The sequence below is a fragment of the Lepidochelys kempii genome, chromosome 11, assembly GCF_965140285.1.
Source record: "Lepidochelys kempii isolate rLepKem1 chromosome 11, rLepKem1.hap1, whole genome shotgun sequence".
Lineage (NCBI taxonomy): Eukaryota > Metazoa > Chordata > Testudines > Cheloniidae > Lepidochelys > Lepidochelys kempii.
In genome coordinates, this window is record NC_136390.1 from 40,140,318 (window position 1) to 40,163,247 (window position 22,930).

Genomic DNA, 22,930 nt, shown 5'->3' on the forward strand with positions numbered 1-22,930 from the left:
AATTTATACATTAAAATCCAACTACTTAAAGTAAAATGATTAAAATCAGATAAAGAATAGAAGCAAAATTCAGAGGAGGGTACCAAGATGAGGAGGGAAGGAAGTGGGTAGAGAAGAGGAGGAGGTAAGGGAGGATGCATTGAATAGGATCATTCAGATACCTCAAGAAAGCATACCATATCACTGAGAATTTTTCTTGGGTATTTCTGTTACAGCATACAATGCTTTCCATGGTGGCCAAGCTTACAGAGTCTGTGCTCCAGTCTTCAGTTATTGGTCATTTTTTAAGATTTCTATTTTTGTAGTACTAGTCTTTGAGTAATTATTAGTGCCCCGCTGAGCTAAAGGTTTTCAGATTTATTCAGCTTCCACTTAACATCCATTAGGTTTAAGATTGCATGTTTAGATTATAACACAATTTTATTATGTTATATATGGATATAGGAAGATTCCCAGAACGTATAGGTTAAGTTAGCACCTGCTGAATGGCATTTGTTTCACTTAGCAGCACCTGTTTGAACAGTGCATCCTCCAGATTATTTTCTGCTGGATTAATTTTAAACAGAGATCCAAGGCTGGCTAAAATTTAGCACTGGCTAAAATTTGTTTCTGTTGGCTGGCAGAGAGAAATTGGCCTAGTTTCTCCTCCCATTTCTTTTTTGGGAATCCATGTTTCATTCAAATTTGCTGGCCAAACGTGCTTATAGTGTTGCTGTGCATCTTGGCAATCTGGGTAATATTTGAGAGATGAATGAAGTTCAGGTGGGTAGGGGTAACATAGGCTTTGGGGCCCAACAGATGGGAGATGGCATGTTTAAGTTGGAGATAATTGCTACTCCTTCTTAGTCTATAGATTGAACCTTTCTTTGAATATTATAACCCTAATCCAATCTGGCCAAATGATGGGGTTGTCTGCTATACAGAGTTTCAAGTTACCTCAGATAGAGTGTCCTTGGTATGTAGAAGAGGGTGATTTTTAAATTTAGTAGACCTAGTACGCCAAATATTTCTGTCTGCCACAATAGCTGGTAGTTGTTCTTTAGGGAATCAGTAGTAATCCAAGCGCAGCGCATTGGAAAGGGGTAAAGGAGCAACCAATTCTGCTTCCAGCTGGAACCAATCTGAATTTCTAAGGCATGAGGGAATGAACCACTGTGCTGGTGGCTAAGGATTATTGCTTGATGGTAAAGTTTAAAGTTGGGACATCTAAAACCTGTTTTGACAGGGAGCTGTAATCTTTGTAAGGAGATTCTCGGTTTGTTACCAGCAGCCTACAAAACAGATCTGAACATGTTGTCAATTTTGGTAAAATAAAAGGGAGAAATATGGGTAGGAAAGGAATTCAGAGTAAAAAGGATCCTCAGAATGGCATTCATTTTGATTGTTTATTTTTCCCCAGAAGGGAGAGAAGTAGTTTGCTAACTGCATGATTAATGAGGTGAGGGTAATCTTGACTGTGCTTTTAATTTCCTTAGGAAAGAGGATGCCAAAATATCGGAGGTTTGTCTTTTGCCATCTAAATATCCCTATATAGAGAAAGTCACTTCCATGTAAATCCAATGAGATCTTTATTGTTTCAAATGTATCCCAATTTATCTAGTAGCCAGAGAATTTACCAGTTATCTATAGTTTGTAGAATATTTAGAATAGATGGATCTGGATTTTTAATAAATAGGAGGATGTCATATAGAAAAATTTGTCTCCTGAGTCTCAAATTTGATCGGTTGAATATTTTGGAGTTCCCTAATTTGTATTGCAAGTGGTTCTAATGCTAGATTGAATAGGAGGGGGGAGAGAGAACATCCCTGTCTTGCTCTCTGAAACAGATCAAAGGGGCGGGGGAGTTACTGTGTTATTGGTTAGTTCCAGTCCCAATTCTCGGATCCTAACAGCTTTGTCCCTGAAATGAAGGATTTTCCCAAGCCAAATTTTCAAGGGTCACAAACAGATATTGCCAGTTCACTCTGTCAAAGGCTTTCTCTGCATTGAGTGAAACAATTCCATGGGAATTTCTAGAGTGTGAACTATACCTTTTTAAAATAAATTCCACCTGATCAGGGTTAACCATTTCACTCATTACTTTACAGTCTCTTAGCCAATATTTGTGAAAGTATTTTTACATCAGTATTTATTAATGAGATGGATCTATAGCTGTTACCATTTTGCGCATCCTTACCTGGTTTAAGTAATACAGTAATTAAGGCTCCTCTCATAGTAGGAGGTAGCATATCTTTCTTTAAGGCATCTTCAAAAAGTATAACAGCTTAGGGGCCAGAATTTTTTTGAAACTTTGATAGAATTCTATTGGTAAGCCATCAAGGGCAGGGGTCTTGGCCAGATTCATTTCCTCCATGGCCTTGATTAATTTCTCTAATTTCAAGGGAAAGGCCAGCCTGGTCTGCTGTTCTTATGAGATTGTGGGCAGTTTAGAGCTTTAATAAAATTATTTAGTTCTTCTGGGTCAGGTGGCAAATCATTATTGTAAAGAGCCTGGTAGAATTTCAAAAATTGATCTTTGATCTCTTTTTGATTAGTAATAATAACCTGCTCTTGTTCTGATTTGAGTGATAGTATTTGGGACCTTTGACTGCTTACTTTTAATCTGTATGTGAGAATTTTCCCCACTTTTACCCCTGACTCCCAGTGTGTTTTGTGAGTCTAAAAAGAGCAAATTGAGCTTGTGCTGAATTCAGTCTATTTACTTCTTACCAAAGATTGATTCATTTTTAAGATTTTCTTGTTAGGGCTAGTTTGCACATTCTATGTCCATAGCTTTAAGTTGTTTGGTTAATTCTAGGACCTGAGCCTGGCTAGCCCTCTTCCTATCTGCTGAGTAGGAAATAATCCTACCCCTAATAAAAGCTTTTAGTGTATCACATAGGGTGGATTGGGATATCTCTGGTGAGTCAATTGTTTAGGGAAAAAACTGAATTTCTTCTGTGACATGGTTCTGAAAATGTTTATGTTGCACAAGAGCGGATTTCAGTATCTATCTTTACAAGTCCAGTTTGTCTTGGGAGGGGTAGCATCCTGGTGCATGATAAGTGATCACAATAGACTTGATTTCATTATTGAGCTCTGAGTCTACCAGAGTCATAGAAATCAGGAAGAAATCTATTTGTGAATATGTGGACTACAAGGAGGAAAAAAAAGTAAAATTCTTCATCCAGGGGCTTTGCAACCACCATACATCTTTTAACCCCAATTCTTCCTTAAAATCTTTTATAATATTTCTAGTATGTGATTGTGTATGTTGGGGCTGGCCTGATTTGTCTAAAAAAAGGGTCCAATACTTCATTAAGATCTCCTGTTATGATGATTGATTCTAATGGCATATTAATTAATTTTGGGGGGGGGGAAATGTTTTTAAAAAGTGGAGCATCTTTATTAAGAACATGAGAATTGGCATACTGGTTCAGACCAAAGGTCCATCTAGCCCAGTATCCTGTCTTCCAACAGTGGCCAATGCCAGGTGCCTCAGAGGGAATGAACAGAACAGGTAATCATCAAGTGATCCATCCCATCACCCATTCCCAGCTTCTGGCAAATGGAGGCTAAAGACACCATCCCTGCCCATCCTGGCTAATAGCCATTGATGGACTTATACTCCATGAATGTATCTAGTTCTTTTTTGAACCCTGTTATAGTTAGTGGGGTCCACATTCATCAATTAGGGTATATATAGAATCAGAAGTCATAGCCTTCACCAACAAAAATTACCTTCCTGATCTTTATTTACATCTAGAATTTATAAAGTGAGTCTTTTATGAAACAATATTGCTACATGTTTGGCTGCAGAGAAGAACTTAAGTATCCCTCCCCCCATCCTAAATGTCTCTGCCGCCAAGTAATTAAATGGGTTTCTTGTAGGAAGATAATATCTGCTTTCAGTGTTCTAAGGTAAGTGACAATAATTTTTCTTTTTATATGATGATTGACCCCTTTGATGTTCCAGGAAACACAGTTTACAATATTAGCAATAAGGCATGCTTAGATCAAATCTCTCTTTATCGGGTGGCTGAATAGTGTCATTGCTTGGGCTGCATATCTGGATTCCTCCTCACCACCCTGGGACATGAAGAGTGGCCACATCACTCATTCTTCCCACCACTCAAAACACCCAACTGGGGTATAACTGGATTCCCTTTAATTTTATAAAGGAGAAATAGTCTCATATCAAGGGAGGGCGTGGTTTCTGCACTATTCCCAACAGCAAAAAAAGGGTGAAGAAGGCTAGTTTCTAAACTTAAGAACAAGTCTATAGCGGAAATATAAGAAAGTTACACAAATTATTTAAACAACCTTATTCCAACATAACTGGATCGTTTGCAGATAAGAGTTCATTAGCAGAGCAGTTCTGCCTAAACTTTGCCCCTGGAGCCTTGTCCACGCTGGATTATAGTGTAAACTCCATAGTCACATTACCAATGTAAATCAGCATAACATTTATTTCAACTCTAACAAAAATAAAAAGTAAAGAAAAAAACTGAACTAATATTACTGAAAAAAACAGACAACTACACTGCATACAACAGTGTCATAATAACATCTTCTCAGTAATTTGGTGAATCATAAACAGCAATAATAGTAATTATTCTTGGATAGGATTTTAGGAGATCAGATTTCTTTACAGTTGGGGAATTGAAACAGTATCATTCAATTGAAATCTTCATTACACTATTTAGATCGGATATCTCTTATAAGTGTACATTTAGGGCAAATGGATTGAACATTTCCAGATTTACTATAAACCCAAAATCTAGGAAATTAGATGGGGCTGAAACAAAATTAAGGAAGGGGAAAGGGGAGGAAGATTGAAAAAAATAAAAAAGGTGGGGAGGGGGTGGAAAAGATATCAGGAGTGAGAGTGCCTCAGACAGAAAATAAAACCATGCTTCTCTGTGGAACCTTACCGATCCATGGCTGTGGAAGTGGCAGAAGGTAGTTATAAAACTATGCATCCACCATTCCCCTAGTGGCTCCCAGCAGTCCTATCACCTACTTTAAAACTGTTGCAGTCTTGTGTCTGTATGTTTCATTTTTATTGCAGGACATTTTAATTGTATCTGTGTTTTAGTCTGGGTTTGTAAACGCCACCCATCACTAAGACGCTGATTTTGAGTTTGGCCTCTACTTACATCTTTTTTGTACTTGCAGTTTTGTAAGCACAATTGGCATGACATCCAACTGCTTAACATCAAGCAGTTAGACTTCTAAGCCCTTGCCTGTATGGGGGAAATTGACCAGCATAGCTGTTCTGGAATAACTAGATATTCTGATATAATTTATTTATTCTGTAATAATTCTTTGTGTGGATGCTCTATTCCAGAATAAAAGTGACTTTATTCTGGAATAATTACTCCACTCACAAAGTGAGTCCATATAGGGAGCTATTCTGGTTTAGCTTATTCTGCAATAACATTGCCTGTCAATTTCTCCATGTAGAGTCAGCCTAAGTGATATCAATTGCACCTAGGAACAATTGTGCCCACAGTTATTTGTGCCTGCAAACTGTGAGTGTGAAAAGGGAGGATGGTGTTCAAAAATCTGGCCCCTAATCTCCATCTAGGCCAGATAGTTTGCTTTAAAAACTATAGAAAGTAGGCAATAAGGCTTTCCTCATGTACACATTCAAACTTTTTACTGATAACTTCTTTTTATGTAGGGGGAAACGCTTCCCAGTCCATCAGACTATAAATCTTCTCTTGCAGTTTTGACTGCTCATAACTGGCTCCTTCGTCTCTCTGCTAATACTGGAGAAATACTGGAAAAAATATACCTCCCACCCTACTGCAAATTCAGGTATTAATTATTGGCTGGGCTTTCTACAAGTAATGTTTTAATTAGTTGGGATTTATAGCAGTACTATAGGGGAAAATCACTTAATTTGTAATATATTAAAGCTATTTTGTTCCTATGCATTCACAAAGCTTTGTTTAACACTGTATTACTTTGGAAGGGCAGAATCCATATTGTTTAACCAGAGGTCTGTAAAATACATTTTTATGGATGGAATTTCTCTCAAATTCACGGCAGGAAAAGGATGAAGCCCAAAACTTATCAGCAAATAACACCATTCTTTTCATACTCTGTGGAGGTGCAAGTTGTTGAATAGCATGGAGGTGAACTATCCTCCAGATCAGAATAAAGGCATGTTGTTGGTGCAATGAATGGCAGCCTGCAGTGCTGATCCCATGCTGTACCTGCTCTATGGATGACTTCAAGGCTCTCAATCTCGTATCTTTCATGAGCATAGTTACTACACAGAATTTTCTTTTAGAAAAGTTTTAAACTTCAGCACTGTAAATGTTAAGGACTTCAGTTTACACCTACATTTCCAGTTAACTCATCTGGAAAAGAAAGTAAACCGCAGAATCAGATTATCATCGCTGGCTTTTCTCTGCCAATTTTACAACTTTTAATATTGCAATAACAACATACAAGAATGTACCTTTTAAGATGTGCAAAGCAAACATCATAAAACAAGGAAAATATTATCAATTCAGAAATAGGCAATTTTTAACTTATGAATGTTCTTTTGCACAAAGTATCCATTTTGCCATTTAAGAGGTGGGAAATTACTGCTACTGGAGAAGTGCAAGTTTTTCTTTCAATTCCCAGAGGAAATGACCCTTTTTATGGTGCAGAATCAAAAAATTGGTTTATGAAGGGAAAGGGGAAAAGTGCATTAGCCAGTTTTAATATATTAAGAGCTTGCAATAGTGCTTGTCTCATTATCCCAGATAAAGTGAGCCAGATCTTGGCCCCCAACTCCATCATTGTTGTGCTACTCCAGGTGCCCAAACACTCTTTACCCGAGATCATTTAACAGGCAGAGCTTGGCCAGACACTGGGATCTGCTCCAGCATCCACATGAGCTGACTTGTGTTATAACCTGTATTACAAAAAGTTTGTGAGAAATGGTGTATTTGCCTTAAGAAAGTCTAAAACAATTACTACGTTAAAAAATGCATTCTTATCACCAATAGGTATCTGAGCTGGGACACTCCTCAAGAGATTATGGTTCTCAAATCAGCTCAGCATAAACTTCCAGCAGCAACACAGCAGGTAGGTTTACTCAAGCATTCTGTTAGGTGAGGTATATATAGCCAAATATTTACAGGACCGGTCCGGAGGTTCAGAGAGAACTCTTTGTGAGTTGCCCCTGTGTCATTAACTATTGCAGGTATGGAAACACTCTCCTCTTTTATGTTACTAGAAGAAAAAACATGACTGGCTTTGTGATTAGAGGACAGAACCCGGTCAAGAGCCCCTCCCTTCCTCATATGGCTTTGGGTTCTCTAAGCCTCAGTCTCCCCTTGTGAAAAAAAGGTGATAATCCTCCCCTAAAAGGTCTTAACAATATTTATCATGGTTTCATACTGTTAGATTAATGTCCTAGCATGTAATATTGCCTGAAATACAATAACTAAGTTCAGAGTTACTGTTCTTTCCCAGGCAGGCATCCAACAGTCTGTGCTATTCTTTCTTGCTGTATTCAGAGTGCTACCTCTGAAATTTATTGGAATGCTGGAGATAAACAAAAAAGTGAGTTACTTTCTGTATTAACTATGCTCCAAGGTGTAGTAATTTAAAAAAGCATTGTGTTGCCTCATTGCACGTCCCAGTAATGCAGGACTAATTCATATAATGCAGTGGCTCATTTCCCTAGTGAATGTATCAGTATCCCACTTCCCTTGGATAGAAATGACCACAGAGTAATTCTTCACACAAGTGACCTGCTGGCAAAATATCAAGTGCACCAGGTCTGTTATGTAGGTGCTAGGAAAAGTTGTTTGAAACTAGTTCCTCCTTAGAGGAAGAAGAGAGTTGGGAATTGGTGGGTGTTTGTGGGCATTGGGGTTTTAAAGGAAGCTAGCTGTGAAAATATCCCTATCCACCATTAAGGGTGTAAAATGTAAATACTACATACATTGAGAGATTTGTAACTTGCGTTTACATTAAGCTGGAAAGATACTAGAAAAATAATAAAAATGTGAGTCTTGCTGTTCCAGTCAAGAGGAAACATGTCCTATCTGAAATTTGTCTGTAATAGCATGTTCATTAGGAAGCTATTGATGAGAGAAGCAGCAGTGAAATTTTACTATCAACAAGCACCTCTGTCCATACATAGTTTGAGTGGCAAGATAAAGTTTACGAAATGGGTGATGAGCAAGTGGTCAAAAAAAAAATGGCAACACTGAATGCACTAAGTGGGGTTATTTTATAGCAAAACTATAAAGTACTCTTGACAGCCCATGTAAATTAATGTCTGACACAAACTAGAAATCTAACATCTTATATGCTAGTATGTTTTTATTTAAAGTTTACCACAAAGCATAGAATTTGACATAATTGAAAACCAACCTGTGTAGGGAATTTAATACAGAGATTTCAACTGTGAGGGTCAAATTTGAGATTAAACTGGGAACATGGGCTGCCAAGGACTTGGTAGCTTGGGCACCCCAGCATGCCCACAAGCAAGCTGGCAGGAAACCAGGCAGGTTTAATCAGAACTTCACAGAAATCAAGCTGTCTCCACGGAACATTTTGATTTAGATGAATTGGCAAATTCCAATGAAGAAACATTCCACCAGAAATTTTCAACCAGCTGTACAAATAGTGACTAGTTCTGTGGAAAGAGCATCAAACGAGGCACGTGGATTCAGACCTAAACCCCACTGATTTGGCCCCCTCTGGCCTGTGAAGCAGGCAATACATGTATTTCTAAGACAGCCAGAATCTGACAGCATGCATTTGGGATGTGGTTCCTGAGATGTATTGTGGATCAAAGTGGTTTTTTGTCCTACAGATAGGCCAAGGAACATCTGATTTGATGCTTGTTTTTGGCTTTTCCCCTTCCCCATTTTAACCACATTTCCATAAAATATATCTATTAGCAGAGTGAAAACTTTACTCTTTATAAATGCTTTATAAATGTAGGAAGAAATGCAGCTTGGAAGCATGTGTGTGGCCCATTAAATATTAAGAATAAAGTTCATCTGTTTACATCCAACAAAAGTTTGTTTGTTTGGATTTTTTGTTGTTTTCCTTAGTGGAGATGCATGAGGCACTCTGGAGAAAATGAATACTGCAGTGTCATTAAGAGCTATAAGCACCTCTCCATGGACCTATCTGACTTGGGTTCAGGTTCAGAGCTTAAACATCCAATATTGTATCCTGACTGATGCATTAGTAACATAGTTAACTTTTCAGCTATGTGCTGTCCTGGATCCCTGAGCAGAATGACCACTTGCCATATAGCAGCGAACCAGGAATCAGGATTAAAAGATTGTATTTCCAACTCTGCTACTGACTTATCATGTACCCTTAACCTACTTCATCACTGTGTGCATTTGTAAAAACAGGGTAACAAGTTACCTGTTGTTGGGGCATATTGAGAATGAATGTCGGTAAAGATTCTCTGACTTCAGGTGGTATGGAAGTGCAAAGTATTATTATTGAAGTGCAAAAGAATATCTGATTTGCAAAACCATCTAAAATAAAACATCTGTCAGCAATTTTAGAGAAGAGTAACAGGAAATGAGACTGTAAAACAAAGCAAGTCAATTTCTATTCAAGCAGCCTTAGTGTTTTACATTTTCTTTTTAATGATCTCTTTCCTGATGGAATATTTTCTTTTCCTTGAGCCAGATATTTGGGAACAATGTGACAGATGTTGCGGTTTCTCATGGAATGCTGATTGTGATGTATAGCGTGGGTCTGGTCAGGCTCTATAGTTTCCAGTCTATCTCTGAGCAGGTAATGGAGCATGGAATTTGACACACAACCTACTATACTTTGAGGAAATTGATTGTTATTAATTTAGCACTGTATATGAATATGACACTTTATCATAGGAGAAATGCACCAAACAAAGGTTAGAAGCCATGCTGTAAGAAAATTACAGTCTAAGGTATGAATGGGCACACTACCTTACTAAACAATTCTAATAGCATTATTCTCAAATTGTGAAATGTACGTAGAGTGGGCACTGACATAAATAGAGATCTTACTCAGACACCACATAGAGACAACTTACCAAAACGAGTATCTACAGACTGTTACATGTCATGTCTGTTGTAACAGGAAGAAGTATTGAGGTTGGAAACCAATGGTCAAGGAAGACTCCTTGATATAAAATGGAATCAGAGAGAGTCTAGGAATAATATTCCCAGATTTAAATTTTGAAAAAATCAGTTGTAGAGCTGAAAGTGAATTTAAATTCTTTCAGCCAAAAAAAAAAAAAAAAAATCTACTAGTACTTAGAAAACAAGATTTTAGGTTTAAATGAACCATTTGAGTAATGCAGTAAAACTGAACAGAAAATGTGTACATCAATAAAACCAATTTGTTTTGCTTTATTTTAGTTCACAGAGCAGCAATTTGATTTGGGATGCAAATACAACTGGAATGGTAAAGTTGGAATTGTAGGAAAGTATCCATTTGGCCTTCCTTGTAACATTAAAATAACAGGTATTTTATCTTTGCGTTATCAAGACTGATGGCTGTTATGTTTTATCTGTGGATCTTTCACTGCTGGCAAGAACATTTAAAACTGCTGTGTGTCGTGTTGTAGTGTACCTCTACTTTTAGTTGGGTATTCATATTATAATTCAGAAAGTTTTCTATTTTACTTCCAAACTCAAGAATTTACTAAATAGGACTTCTACAGAAAGTTAGAACAGGAACAAAACTGCTTCAGAAACTCTAAAAACTGTGCATAAACAGGAATCCCTTCACCTACCAGTGTAAAGCAGCCACTTCTGGGATGGAACGCGATAGCTGTTAAACTGCACACAGAAAAGCTACACAATGGTTTGGGCCCTACCAAATTCATGGTCCATTTTGGTCAATTTCATGGTCATTGGATTTTTTAAATAATAAATTTAATGATTTCAGCTATTTAAATCTGAACTTTCACAGTATTGTAATTGTAGGGGTCCTGACGCAAAAAGGAGTTGTCAGGGGGGTTGCAAGGTTATTGTAGGGGGGATTGCGGTACTGTTACCCTTACTTCTGCACTGCTGCTGGGGGCAGCTGGAGAGCAGTGGCTGCTGGCCAGGATCCCAGCTCTGAAGGCAGACACACCGCCAGCAGCAGCACGGAAGTAAGGATGGCATGGTACAGTATTGCCACCCTTATTTCTGCACTGCTGCTGGCAGGGTACTGCCTTCAGAGCTGGACACCTGGCCAACAGCTGCTGCTGTCTGGCCTCCCAGCTCTGAAGGCAGCGCAGAAGTAAGGGTGGCAATACCTCAATCCCCCTAAAATAACCGTACAACCCCCCTACAACTCCCTTTTGGGTCAGGACACCCAATTTGAGAAATACTGGTCTCCCTTGTGAAATCTGTGTAGTATAGGGTAAAAGCACACAAAAGACCAGTTTTCACGGTCCGTGATGTGTTTTTCCTGGCTGTGAATTTGGTAGGGCCTAACAATGGTATAACATAGGAAGTGAGAAACAGATTACTGTATCTAATCTAAACTGCAGGGAGAACTCAAGGGGACAGAATGTAATTTATCCAAATTGCAGTTTGACCATTCTAGCTGTCCACAGTGTGTCAGTCACATTGAGCTTAATTCTAAGTGAAAAACTAAGCTATTTTAGAAAATAACTCTTATGTCCAGCTTACAAACATGGTATTCTGTTGTATTACATTTTGTGTGTGTACAGTTCTCAGATATAAAAGGCTTCTTTACACCAGTGCATCTGAAATCAGAATCTTAAGGTGGGTCCCAAGCCCAGGCCTTCCATCTCAGCACATTAATTGTTTTTTCTCTAATTAAAAAAAATCTAGACGTTTTCCTCCCCACCCCTGCAAAAGTAGGAGCCTCCTACATTAATATTTGGCACAAAAGTGCTAAGCAGTTGCTAGCTCCCACTGCTGCCAAATATGCACTTAGAATACCAATTTTAGGCTCCCTTTTAAAAAAAATCTTGGGCTTTTTGTACTCAATATTTTAACAAATGATTTTCCATATAAAAAGTCCACTGAATGCATCTGATGAAGTGAGCTGTAGCTCACGAAAGCTTATGCTCAAATAAATTTGTTAGTCTTTAAGGTGCCACAAGTACTCCTTTTCTTTTTTCATATAAAAAGTACATTTACATTAATTTTTATTGAACAATTTCACATAGTAATAGCAGACAGAACAATCCAGATACTTCAGCCTAATGCAAGTAATTCACAAAGATACAATATAGAGCTAGATAATAATCTAAAGCTTTAATTATGTAACATCATATGAAAACAAGAAATGAGACCATACAATGATCATTGGCTTAAGTTCTGCAAAGGAGAGGGAGTTTAGGAACTCTCTCTTCAGTTTCCTCTCTGATGTAGTATACTAAACCATAACTTAATGTTGGATGCCCTGTTGAGAATAGGCCTGTGAGAGTTTTGAAAGGCAGCTTATATTAGATACATTGCCACGGCTTATGGATCATTAGAGTTTTGGATCATGAGTTTTAGAGACAAAGTAAAAGAAAAAGAAACCTTTTTGATCTTGAACTTTATTCAAGAACAGTTTGTGGTTAGGACATTTTCAGCTTCTGATGAACATTGACTATAGCTGCTGTTTGGAGATAGTTACCATCCTGTGGTTTTTGAGTTTTCTTTTATGAGTGAGATGGCTGACTTAAACTGTACAGTGATATTTAGTGCTTCCATGAAGAAGCAGCTGATCTTTTTGAAGACTACAGAGTCTAAACTTGTACTTGTTGAAACTTAACTGTTTGGGATGCTATGTGAAGCCTTGAAAGCTATGGGGACTTGAAATCTTGTATTTTTCCACAGAAAAACCACATCCTGGGCAGAAGCAACACACACTTCCTAGCATTGCTCTGCAAGGGTAGCCCTGACCTGGAGAGACCATCTCTACAGATGACAGGGTAGAGTAGTCTCCATGTGTATTCAGTTCTTGGCCTCTCTTCCAAGACTAACAAAAACATAGGTGATATGGACACCTATCCAAGAGGAACTGCACAGAGATCAATAATTTAGTGCACATAGGTCACCAAACAGCTGTTGGCTGGTAATGATTTTCACGTACTACTGACCCTGGCCAAATCTGAAAGAGGAAAAGGCACCTATCTAAAAGGTCCAGAACTTTAAAATGCTATTTCCTGTTTACTCCCCCCCCAAAACAAACATTTATTATGAGAGTATTTGGTAGTTTCATAAAAATGGAGAGGAAAATCTCATTCATTATTTTTCCACATTTAGAACAAATATACTAGTACCGCCAGGAGCAAATCAGGCTTTGCATTTAGAGGATACTGGAATATTTTGTGGAAATGAACTAAAGAGGCTCAAATAGTGATTGAAAATAGATATTTCTAGAAGGTATTCTAATAGACAGTGGACTGCTGGGTAATGGGAGAAAGCAACACATAAGAAAGAAAGGAGAGGTGGGAGATAGTGACAGCGGTTGCTGTGATTTTGGCGTCTGATCTTTAAAACTGTTGGCAAAAGACAACATAAGTGTAAAAAGAGAAACTTGAGAAGCCTATACTTTCTACAGCTGTTGTGGCATAAAAATGGGCTCAGAGTTAGTAATTTAGTCCATCCCCCTGAACTTTTTCAGGGTTCTTAGTAGTAAATGCTTTTATAAAGAAAATAATCAGCCTGTCAGGGAATGAGGTTTTCCTCTAATTTTTTAACCAATTCTGTTTGCTATCAACCCTCCGCCAGTGCATCTAATATACCACATATTGCACTTTTCCCTCAGAGACATCATTTTTTATTAACCCTACCTTACTAAATCTTGCTTAGAATCTCCCTTTTTTACTAAATATTAGATCAGAGGTAGTCGTCTTCACTTCCTGTCCTAACCTACAGGCTGCAGCTAAACAGCTGCCACTTTCCACCTCAGATGTGGCTTCATTTCCATGATAGATAAAGCGACTCCTCTCAGAATAGCTGGCTGAGCACTTTGGGATCTTGAGATGCATGGGGATCGGGAGCACTAGCTAAATATAAGTTCAGGTATTGGATGCAGTCAGACTACTTCAGGCTGTAATTTTGTCCAGTCTCATAAGTTAAGCAGCATAAAACCAGGTCAGAATTTGGCTGAGACATCTACGGAAAGCTCAAGGTGCTGAAAGAAGTACTGTGGCTGATTCAGTTGGTGGCATTTTTTCCCTAAAGCAGCATGTAACCAATGCCCCAGCACAGCACAAGAGGGCACTTTACTGCTTTAAATTCAGTCTTTCGAAGGAGGCATCGAACTGAAGTCATAACCAGTTCTTGTCATTAAAAGTACCACAGTATACTTTACAAAAGCAGAGATGTGGGCCTTCTTGCTCTGGCCAAACTCCAGCTTGGGTAATTACATTCCACCTATTTCAATTCCCCTTGTAATTTCAAATAGTCTTTACTTCCTGTGAGATTGTTTTGTAGTATTGCAATGTGCTGTTAAACAGGGCTGTTTTTCAGCCTAAAAGTTGGGTCCATGTTAGTGGCTGTAGAAATTATTTGTAGAATGCTAGTTAGTAAAGGTTTGTAAAGTTTTCTGGTATCCATTTAGATTAAAGTTGCTATGTAAATTCCTTCTCCCATTGTTGCACGGAGGATTTATATGAGTAGCTTATTAATACTGAATGTAACTTGCTCCACATGAGCTGAAGGGAGAAATAGATTCCTTTTGCCATTTACTGCACTGAGTCCTAAGATTTTCTATTTGTAAAATTTATAAATGCAGCTGCAGATCCATTGATTGTGATTCCCCCATTGTTTTCTTGAGCGATATGTGGAGGGGAAATATTAAAGTTCAGACATTTTCTTGCACATAATGCCACTTTGCTAGGTAGAAGTTAGTTGCCCATCTGTATTGTATTTCTGTGTGCACAATGACATTAAACACTGTAATGAGTTTTTAGAAGTTCTCAAGAATGAATAATTTAATTAGAATTCTATGGACCAATGGAATTATGAGGCTGTTAATAATGATCTTAACATTACACAATGTTTACAGATACCCCACCTTTGCTATTTGAAGTGTCTTCTCTGGAGAACTCATTTCAGATTGGAGGATACCCTTGGCATTACATCATCACACCTAACAGGAAAAAGCATAAAGGAGTCTTCCATATTTGTGCTCTGAAAGACAATGCTTTGGTAAATATTCACATAGCAGCCTCACTCACCCTACCATCTGAGTAACACTTGGAGCAATAAAGATTTTAATTCTCTCCTACAATGCCCTTTTAATGTATTGATTGCCCCCTCGCCAGAGAGTGCCATACTTAATGGGCTGCATCTATAGCCCAGCAGTGCTGCTTCTGATATTGCCAAAAGAATCAACACAAAGCAATGGAAATATTTTCTTCCCAGCAGTGTTGCTTCTGGTGCCTCCTACCTTCCCCTGCACACATAGCATTACTTCCTTTGTGTTCCCAACTCAACAGTGATGGGTTGAGCTGAGTCTTGCCGATACCCTGCATGGTGCCATGTTGTTTCCCACTGTCTACAACCATTTTACAAATAAGCTGCTTTATTATTTGGTGTCTGATCCTTCTACTCCTGGGTGAATTCTGCGCCACTGTGCACATACTGAATTTATGTGCCTCACAGAATTTTTTTCCCCTGCAGAAATACATTCTGTTGGAATGTGGCTGCAGTTATGCCTTCCACCCATCAGGGGCCGCAGTGGTGCCAGAACAGAGCAGCCGCTCCCAGGCCAGCCCCAGATGCTGCTGCATTCCTCACAGTGCCTGCTCCGGGGCCAGGTTAGGTGGCTAGGGGGATGGACAGCATTGGGCACATGAGGATTCTGGGGACGGGATCACAGACTGGGCTTCATAAGGGCTAATGGTGCGGAGACAGACTGGGGCAGGGACTGAATGGGAGTGGGGGTGCAAGGACACATGCGGACAGGGTAGGGAGATGGCTGAATGGGAGTGCAGGGACCCATTGGGACAGAGAGGGGGTACAGGGACACATAGGGATGACGGTGAGGGGGCTGTCTGAGTGGGTGCAGGGCAACACGGGGATGGGGGAGAAGGGGATGGCTGAGTGGGGGTGCAGGGCCACATGTGGGCAGGGACATACGTGCCTTACTGAATAGGAGAGGCTAGGGATCAGCCAGGGTCTGCAAGGGGAAGGCTCCCTAACAGTCCCTCCCCGAACCCTCAAAAATCTGTTATATACTTCTCCCACTCACACCCAACAACCCTCCAAGTTCACAACCAGACTCCTTCCCAGCAATTACGTCCCTCTCCCTCAGCTCCTCTGTTACCCCAATTCCCCAAAGCCTCTGCACGGCTTCTGAGGGGGTATGAGAAGTACAGTTCTGTATTGTAGTTTAAATAAATTACTCAGAGTTCTGCATTAATATGCCTAGTAAGGAATCTATTTGTCAAAAAACATTTTCTGAATCTTTTTTGTTGTCTGTATTTTACAGACATACTTGCTGACAGGTATTTTGAAATAAATTACCAAAACAATTGAAACTGGTATGATTATATTGTATAATTTTGACAAATAAAATATGCAGAATTTTAAAATATTGTGCGCAGAATTCCCCCCAGGCGTATCCTCCTTTTGTGGTTTCTCTTTCAAAATGTTTTTGAACACTATGTTTATAATTGTGTCCTTTGTTAAAAAGTTGTATTATCCACCATTTCGTCATTTGCATGAGCTCACTTTTTCAGACTTTATTTTGGCTTCCTTGTTCAGGCTAAAAACACGTCTATAATATTGGCCTGCCAGTTTAGGATTCTTCAAGTACCAAGTTTCTCGTCTAGGCGTGTCCCCATCTCTTAGTCTGTTGAGACCAATGTCCCTTCCTTCCTGTCTCTTTTAATATCAGAATATACAGGTCTTCAGCCTCATGGTGAAGTACAGCTGTACAAAATGTGGTGCTTTTGCTTCACAGGTCTCAGGCAAACCTCTTGCCCTGGCTTTATTTTGTGTGAGTTCACACCCACAAAAGTTTGTTACAAATTAACTCAGAACAAAACTCTGCCAAAATGCCTGAATTTTGCCTGGTTTGAGGCTGAAATCATAAACCGTCCCAAGTTCACAGACCTCAGTAAGCTTTTCCACATACCTGCCCAGGTCTTGGGTTTGTTGTAAACCTCAATGCTTGTATAAAAGCTTTTCGTAGGTCTCATCCCAAGTCAAAGCTCACTTTGTTTTGAATTGGTGAAGTGCTTGCAGGCTAGGTCTTTAATTTTCAACGTGTAGTTTCAGGAGAACTAGGAACAGGTCTAATCATGTTAAAAGCATTGTTCATTAGATACTAAACAATGTTACAACCCAGTGTGATGGAATTTCTTTCAGTCTTGGTGTTCCATAAGGGTTTGCTTATTCCCCTTACTGATTCAGCTCCATTGCTGCTTCAACTTTTTGTAGTGTCTATATGGTTCTACCCAGTACTGTAAACGCTCAGATGCAGATGGGAGGGAGCTGAGCTTTTCCAGTTTAATCAGATCTAAATATAATCATTCAAAGCCTTCTCTTCCACCTTCAGGCAAAAAATGGCATACAGGATATGAAGTGCTGTTCATTAGAACCCGACTGGATATATTTCCATCCAGATACTTCAGGCAGAATAATCCATGTGGGACCAAATTTGATAAAGTAAGTATGAGCACTAATTTTTTTCAGAGTTTGTTGTTTTCATTAAAGAGGCTACAGGATAACATCTTATTAGCATTCTGATTTTGGGAGATGGCTAAGAGTTAGGGTAATTATGGAGTTCCAGGAGCAATGCCATTGTTAATTTGTGTAGTGTCAGAAAAACATCTGTAAAAATGACATCATGTAGTTTTTTTTACAAATTCTCTTTTTTTCTGACCTCCACATAAACTTGCACATTAAATAATTAACATTATATACAGTTACAGACAGGCAAGCTGGATCCTTCATGATACATGAGGTAGAAAGAACTCCGCTTACTCTTCCATGAGAGAGTGCATGTGTATATAACCAGAGAATACAATTGGCTTGATAAATAGGGATGAGACTAACAGCACTTGCAGCCTTAGGGTGTTATGATCCCAATTGTAACTATAAAAATGACTCCATCTCAGATATGTTTGCTTGTTTTCTTAACATGTTTTTTGGTACTATAAGCAATAGAGAGGCAGTGCAATTAGGAAAAACAAGCTGGATTAAGTTCTGCCTTATATATCCTCCCAGAACGCGACATTCTTTTCAAAGACTCTACTACTAGTGATGATAAAAGAATCCAGAAAAACCAGGGTTTAATTTTTAGACACTAGGTTGAGTCTAGAGCAGGGGCAGGCAAACTTTTTGGCCTGAGGGCCACATCGGGTTTCAAAAATTGTATGGAGGGCTGGTTAGGGGAGGCGGTGTCTCCCCAAACAGCCAGGCATGGCCTAGCCCCCGCCTCCTATCCGACCCACCCCCTGCTTCTCGCCCCCAATTGCTCCCCCGGGACTCCTGCCCCTCCAACCCCCACCCCGTCCCCTGATGGGCCCCCGGGAGTCCTACCCCATCCACCACCCCCTGCTCCCTGTCCCCTGACCACCCTTGGCTGCCCCATCCAGCCCTCCCTCATTCCTGACTTGCCCCCCGGAACCTCTGCCCCATCCAACCACCCCTTCTCCCTGTCCCCTGACCACCCCCCGGAACCCCTGACCACCCCCCGCTAACCCATCCAAACCCCCCCTCCTTCCTGACTGCCCCCCCCGGGACCCCTGCCTCATCCAACCCCCCCTGTTCCCCACCCTCTGACTGCCCCGACCCCTATTCACACCCCTACCCCCTGACCACCCTCCCCGAACTCCCCTGCCCGCTATCCACACACACCTGCCCCCTTACCGCACTGCCTGGAGCACCGGTGGCTGGCGGCACTACAGCCGTGCTGCTCAGAGCACCGAGTCAGGCTGCGACTCTGCATCTGCGCTGCCCAGCCGCCCAGAGCATTGTGGCCGGCGACACAGCGTGCTGAGGCTGCGGGGGAAGGAGGACAGTGGGGAAGGGGCCGGGAGCGAGCCTCCTGGGCCAGGAGCTCAGGGGCCGGGCAGGAGGGTCCCGCAGGCCGTAGTTTGGCCACCTCTGGTCTAAAGCACTACTAAAGGGCCATCTGCCAGAAAAGGAGCATTCTGGGAAAGGCTCCTGTACAAAGAGTGAACCCATAGTTATACTTAATAGTGCTCTTTAGAGAGAATAAGCTGTAATTCTTGTGTATGAAATAGCTCTGAAAAAAATAGTAAAAATAGCTGTGATTTTGCTTACATAGGAAAATTTCTTTAATTTGTATTTTCCTAGTCTATGTAACAATCCAGATGCTTTTTAAGAATTCCAGCTTCCACTATTACAAGTTCATTCACATGCCTTAAGAATAAACCTTTGAGACCCAAACCCCTTTCTGGGTGCATAAGCTTTGATCAACTAATGCTGTGCATTTTCTGTTTCCTACCAGCAGATTTAACCTGTTAAAATAAAACAAATCTGACTTTATCATTCAGACCATTGACCTTTCTCTACTGTCCTGCAGTCCTCGCTTGCCATTGATTTCCTCTCTGTACCTCACCCCGAAGTTCATTATGGGAATTTTATTCCAAAGTTTGCAGGTTTTTTGGCTTTGCACTGAAATGGCACTTTTAAGCGTAAGCAGAAAATTAACACCTGAGGGAGCCAAGTAAGGAATCAGGCCAGATTTGCTCTTCCAGTGCCACCTGAAAAGAGTGGAACTGGGCCAAATTTTATCCCCGCCACTACTTTTAAGATGATGTACAAATGAGCCCAGCACATCTTTCAGTCATTTTACTTCTCCTTCCTGACCCGTCAATTTTAAATTTTGTACATCCTAGGATGTCAACTCTAGAATATGCACAGTTTGATTTGAATGTCTCATCTTCTCAGCATACATTCAAATACTCAGTGACAAGCCCATGATACCTTACTTCCTAGCCCAAATATTCCCAGACTGTTCCCCCACCATGGTGAGCATGCAATCACTTTCTGATACTCCTACCATGTTCTACTGACAGACTGATACAGACCTCATTCCGTTCAGCTAAAAGATCTGAGGCCCAAGCCCAGACTGCAAGAGAATGGATTTGGGATAGGGTGGGCGGGAAAGAGGACAGAACAATGTCTTTCTTTTAACAGTGAAAATTATGGTTATTAAACTGAACACACTGTAAACAAGCGGCCTTCCTTGAGGCAGCCCTGCTAGTGGTCCCTTGCCTCAGTTTCTCTCTTCAGTTCCCAGTAAGTCCACATGAGCTTTTTCTCTAGTCCCTCCTATAGCTTATTAGCCAAAACAGTGCAAAAGTCCCAAACCAAATGTCCCACAGCATAGTCACATCAACCCTGTTCAAGTAATCTTTGAGCCCTGGCTTCATTCTCCCCATCCTGGTGTCTTCTACCAGATGTGGACTCCTGGAATCCTCCTCTGACCCTCCACCCCAGCCCTTTCTTCTGGGGCACAACCCACTCTTCCTAGGGGGAATTCTCACAGTCTCTCCACTGGTTCGTCTGGGACCCAGCTCTCTGGCAAGGAGACATCAGCCCGTAAGCCTCTCTGGCTTAGCGGCAGCAGGCATTTCCCACTGCTGTTCCTCTGGTCTTCAGCCCTCTCCTGCCCAGCCCTCTCCTTACCAGCAAACCGCCCTTGCTGCTCTCTCCAAGAAACCACCTTCTTTCTGGCAACTCTCATCTCCGAGTCTTCTGCCAACAGCCCAATGGCTCTCACCAGGCCTCTTAGAGTTCCTCAAGTGCTGCCCCACCCTATTAATTAGCCCAGCTGGAGCACCTGGACTGGAACAGGAGCACTGAGCCCATTTTCACTTAAAGGGCCAGCTACCCTGTTATACACACCAATGACAATCATCTTATTCCATACATTTTTTCCCCCAAATAGAAGATGTATTTTAAGGAGACTGCATAAGTGCTGGTTCTGAAACTTTAATTGATCATTTCTTGACTTTTTAGAGTTTAAAATTTCAGCTCTCTATAAAATGATGTAACAAAGCTTTCTCCCTCCCCCCAAAGAAATAAATTTTCAAACTTAATATTATCACTGCAGATATACTTCTGGGGAGGTTAATTTCTGTTGCTTGAATGTATTTTAAAAGTTACATACATGCATTGAAGCACAAAATGTTTTGTCACCTCCCACAATTATACAGTAGTTCATATCATAGAAGACATTTTTATTTACATTGATCTACATTTTAATTTTAAAAATATTTTGAAAACAGGATGAGAACTAAATTTTGTCTGAGGGAAAATATAGTCAAGGTTGTAGTTCTGAAGCCTATTTTGGGAAATATCTAAACAACAAAGGCAGATTTCACTCTGTTATTTCCTGTAAGGGGGGGTTACTAAATAGACTAAATTCTACTTCTGTATTTTCCCCTTTTCCATAAATGTTACGTTACTGTGGCTCATTTTTCAAATTTTAAGATAATTCATTTTATGAATAAAATTCGGCATATTTCTGTAGAGAATTACTGTTCTCTAAAGGCTAGTATGGCTTATTTTCTGTTATGGAGTGATCACTATTTGTTTTGTGGTAGTGCCTAAAAGCCCTATTAGAGGATCATTGTACTAGGCAATGAATACACAAATATCTCACCCCGAAAGAACTACAGTCTTAGTAATCATATGTTGCTTCCATCAGTGGATCCTGAGCTGGTTCAACAGCTTTGTAAACGTGTAGGAAGAAGTGTAAAACACTGATAACTAGCAATGGACCCAAACTAAAAGCTCATATCTAAGCCCTCTTCTGAACTTTGGGAGAAGTCAGATCCAAATTTCAACTGTGCAACTCATAGCTATTCCTGAGGTTCTCTCAAAGGAAAACTTGCATATTGAGTGGCCTCAGTAGTATGCATTATGGAATGTTAAAGTTTAGTGACATAATTATGACCAGTCCTCCCCTACATGACTCCAACTTAGGCTGAGAAGTAGTAGGCCAAAGAATTACCACCAACCTATAGCACCTGGACAATTTATAAACCAACCAGCATCAGGAATTCTAGAAGAAACATGTGCAGACTTCCACATGGTGGATGTGAGCAACAGTAGAATTTAATAAGGAAACATATTGTATATTCTAGAAATGATGTGCTAATCAGATGTAATAAAATTGCACAGATAAATGTGTTACAGTAATAACATCTTTCAAATGTGGTATATATTTACCCTGTACTGTATTTGAAAGAAGTTATGACTGTAACTTGTCTGTACTATTTTAGTACATCTGGTTTTAGAAATCACAGCATGTTAGATTTTAACATGACTTATTTTATATCTTTTTTTTTTTTTTAAAGAGTCTTGAAGCTGAAAGAAATTGAAAATAATAAATACCAGCAGGAAATTGCAGAAGATTTTGTCATCATGGCCAACAGGCAGAACAATGTGAGACTACAGCAGGAAATTCTTAATACAAACAATATATTTTACTTTTGCACGATTATATAGCATATGTAGGTGATTCATATGCATATGTATATCAGTGTATGGTGTGGGCCTGATCCAAAGCCTACTGAAAGACACTTTGACTTCAGCAGTCTTTGCATCAGTCCCGTGTGAGAAGAATTTCAAAGACAATTATATTTTTGGGGTCTCTCACTGAAACCTTCTGTCAGTTTTTAGGTTCTTGGCATCTGTTGTGGTGAACAATGCAAATAGTTGCCTGGGGTGTGAACCTTAAGACACACACAGAGACGGATTGCTTTGGCAAGGAGGTGTCATAATTGTATGCAAATTTGATAGCAATGAAGTTCAAATGGCTGAAAAATGTCAAGCCTGGTGAAAACAAACATTTGTGACACAAACCACAAAAATCAAATGGAAATGCTAAAAAGACCAGACCCCACTCTGGTGCATGTTGGTGAAAAACCTTTGATGACACTGCTGTAGCTTGGAACTGTAGTTTACTTCAGCAGAAACTTGTAGGGTTTTTCATAGTTTATGAATACTGAGTCCCTTGCAGTCACTGA

At 40.0% G+C, this 22,930-nt stretch overlaps 1 protein-coding gene across 4 annotated transcripts in view; it reads left to right on the forward strand.

Annotated features, from left to right (window-relative positions):
- DCAF17 (DDB1 and CUL4 associated factor 17) overlaps positions 1 to 22,930 on the forward strand; it is a 38,728-nt gene that overhangs the window by 9,122 nt on the left and 6,676 nt on the right. For 3 of the 4 annotated variants that reach the window (XR_012154288.2, XM_073305813.2, XM_073305814.2), the window contains 8 exons: positions 5,666 to 5,802; positions 6,990 to 7,068; positions 7,459 to 7,548; positions 9,655 to 9,762; positions 10,371 to 10,476; positions 14,980 to 15,122; positions 17,479 to 17,588; positions 22,259 to 22,346. Coding sequence is in view for 3 of the 4 variants with exons in the window: in XM_073305813.2 (XP_073161914.1) it covers positions 5,666 to 5,802; positions 6,990 to 7,068; positions 7,459 to 7,548; positions 9,655 to 9,762; positions 10,371 to 10,476; positions 14,980 to 15,122; positions 17,479 to 17,588; positions 22,259 to 22,346 (861 nt within the window). In the remaining variant the exon portion in view is untranslated. The remainder of the gene's footprint in view (positions 1 to 5,665; positions 5,803 to 6,989; positions 7,069 to 7,458; positions 7,549 to 9,654; positions 9,763 to 10,370; positions 10,477 to 14,979; positions 15,123 to 17,478; positions 17,589 to 22,258; positions 22,347 to 22,930) is intronic. The other variant, XM_073305815.2, reaches the window with a different exon arrangement.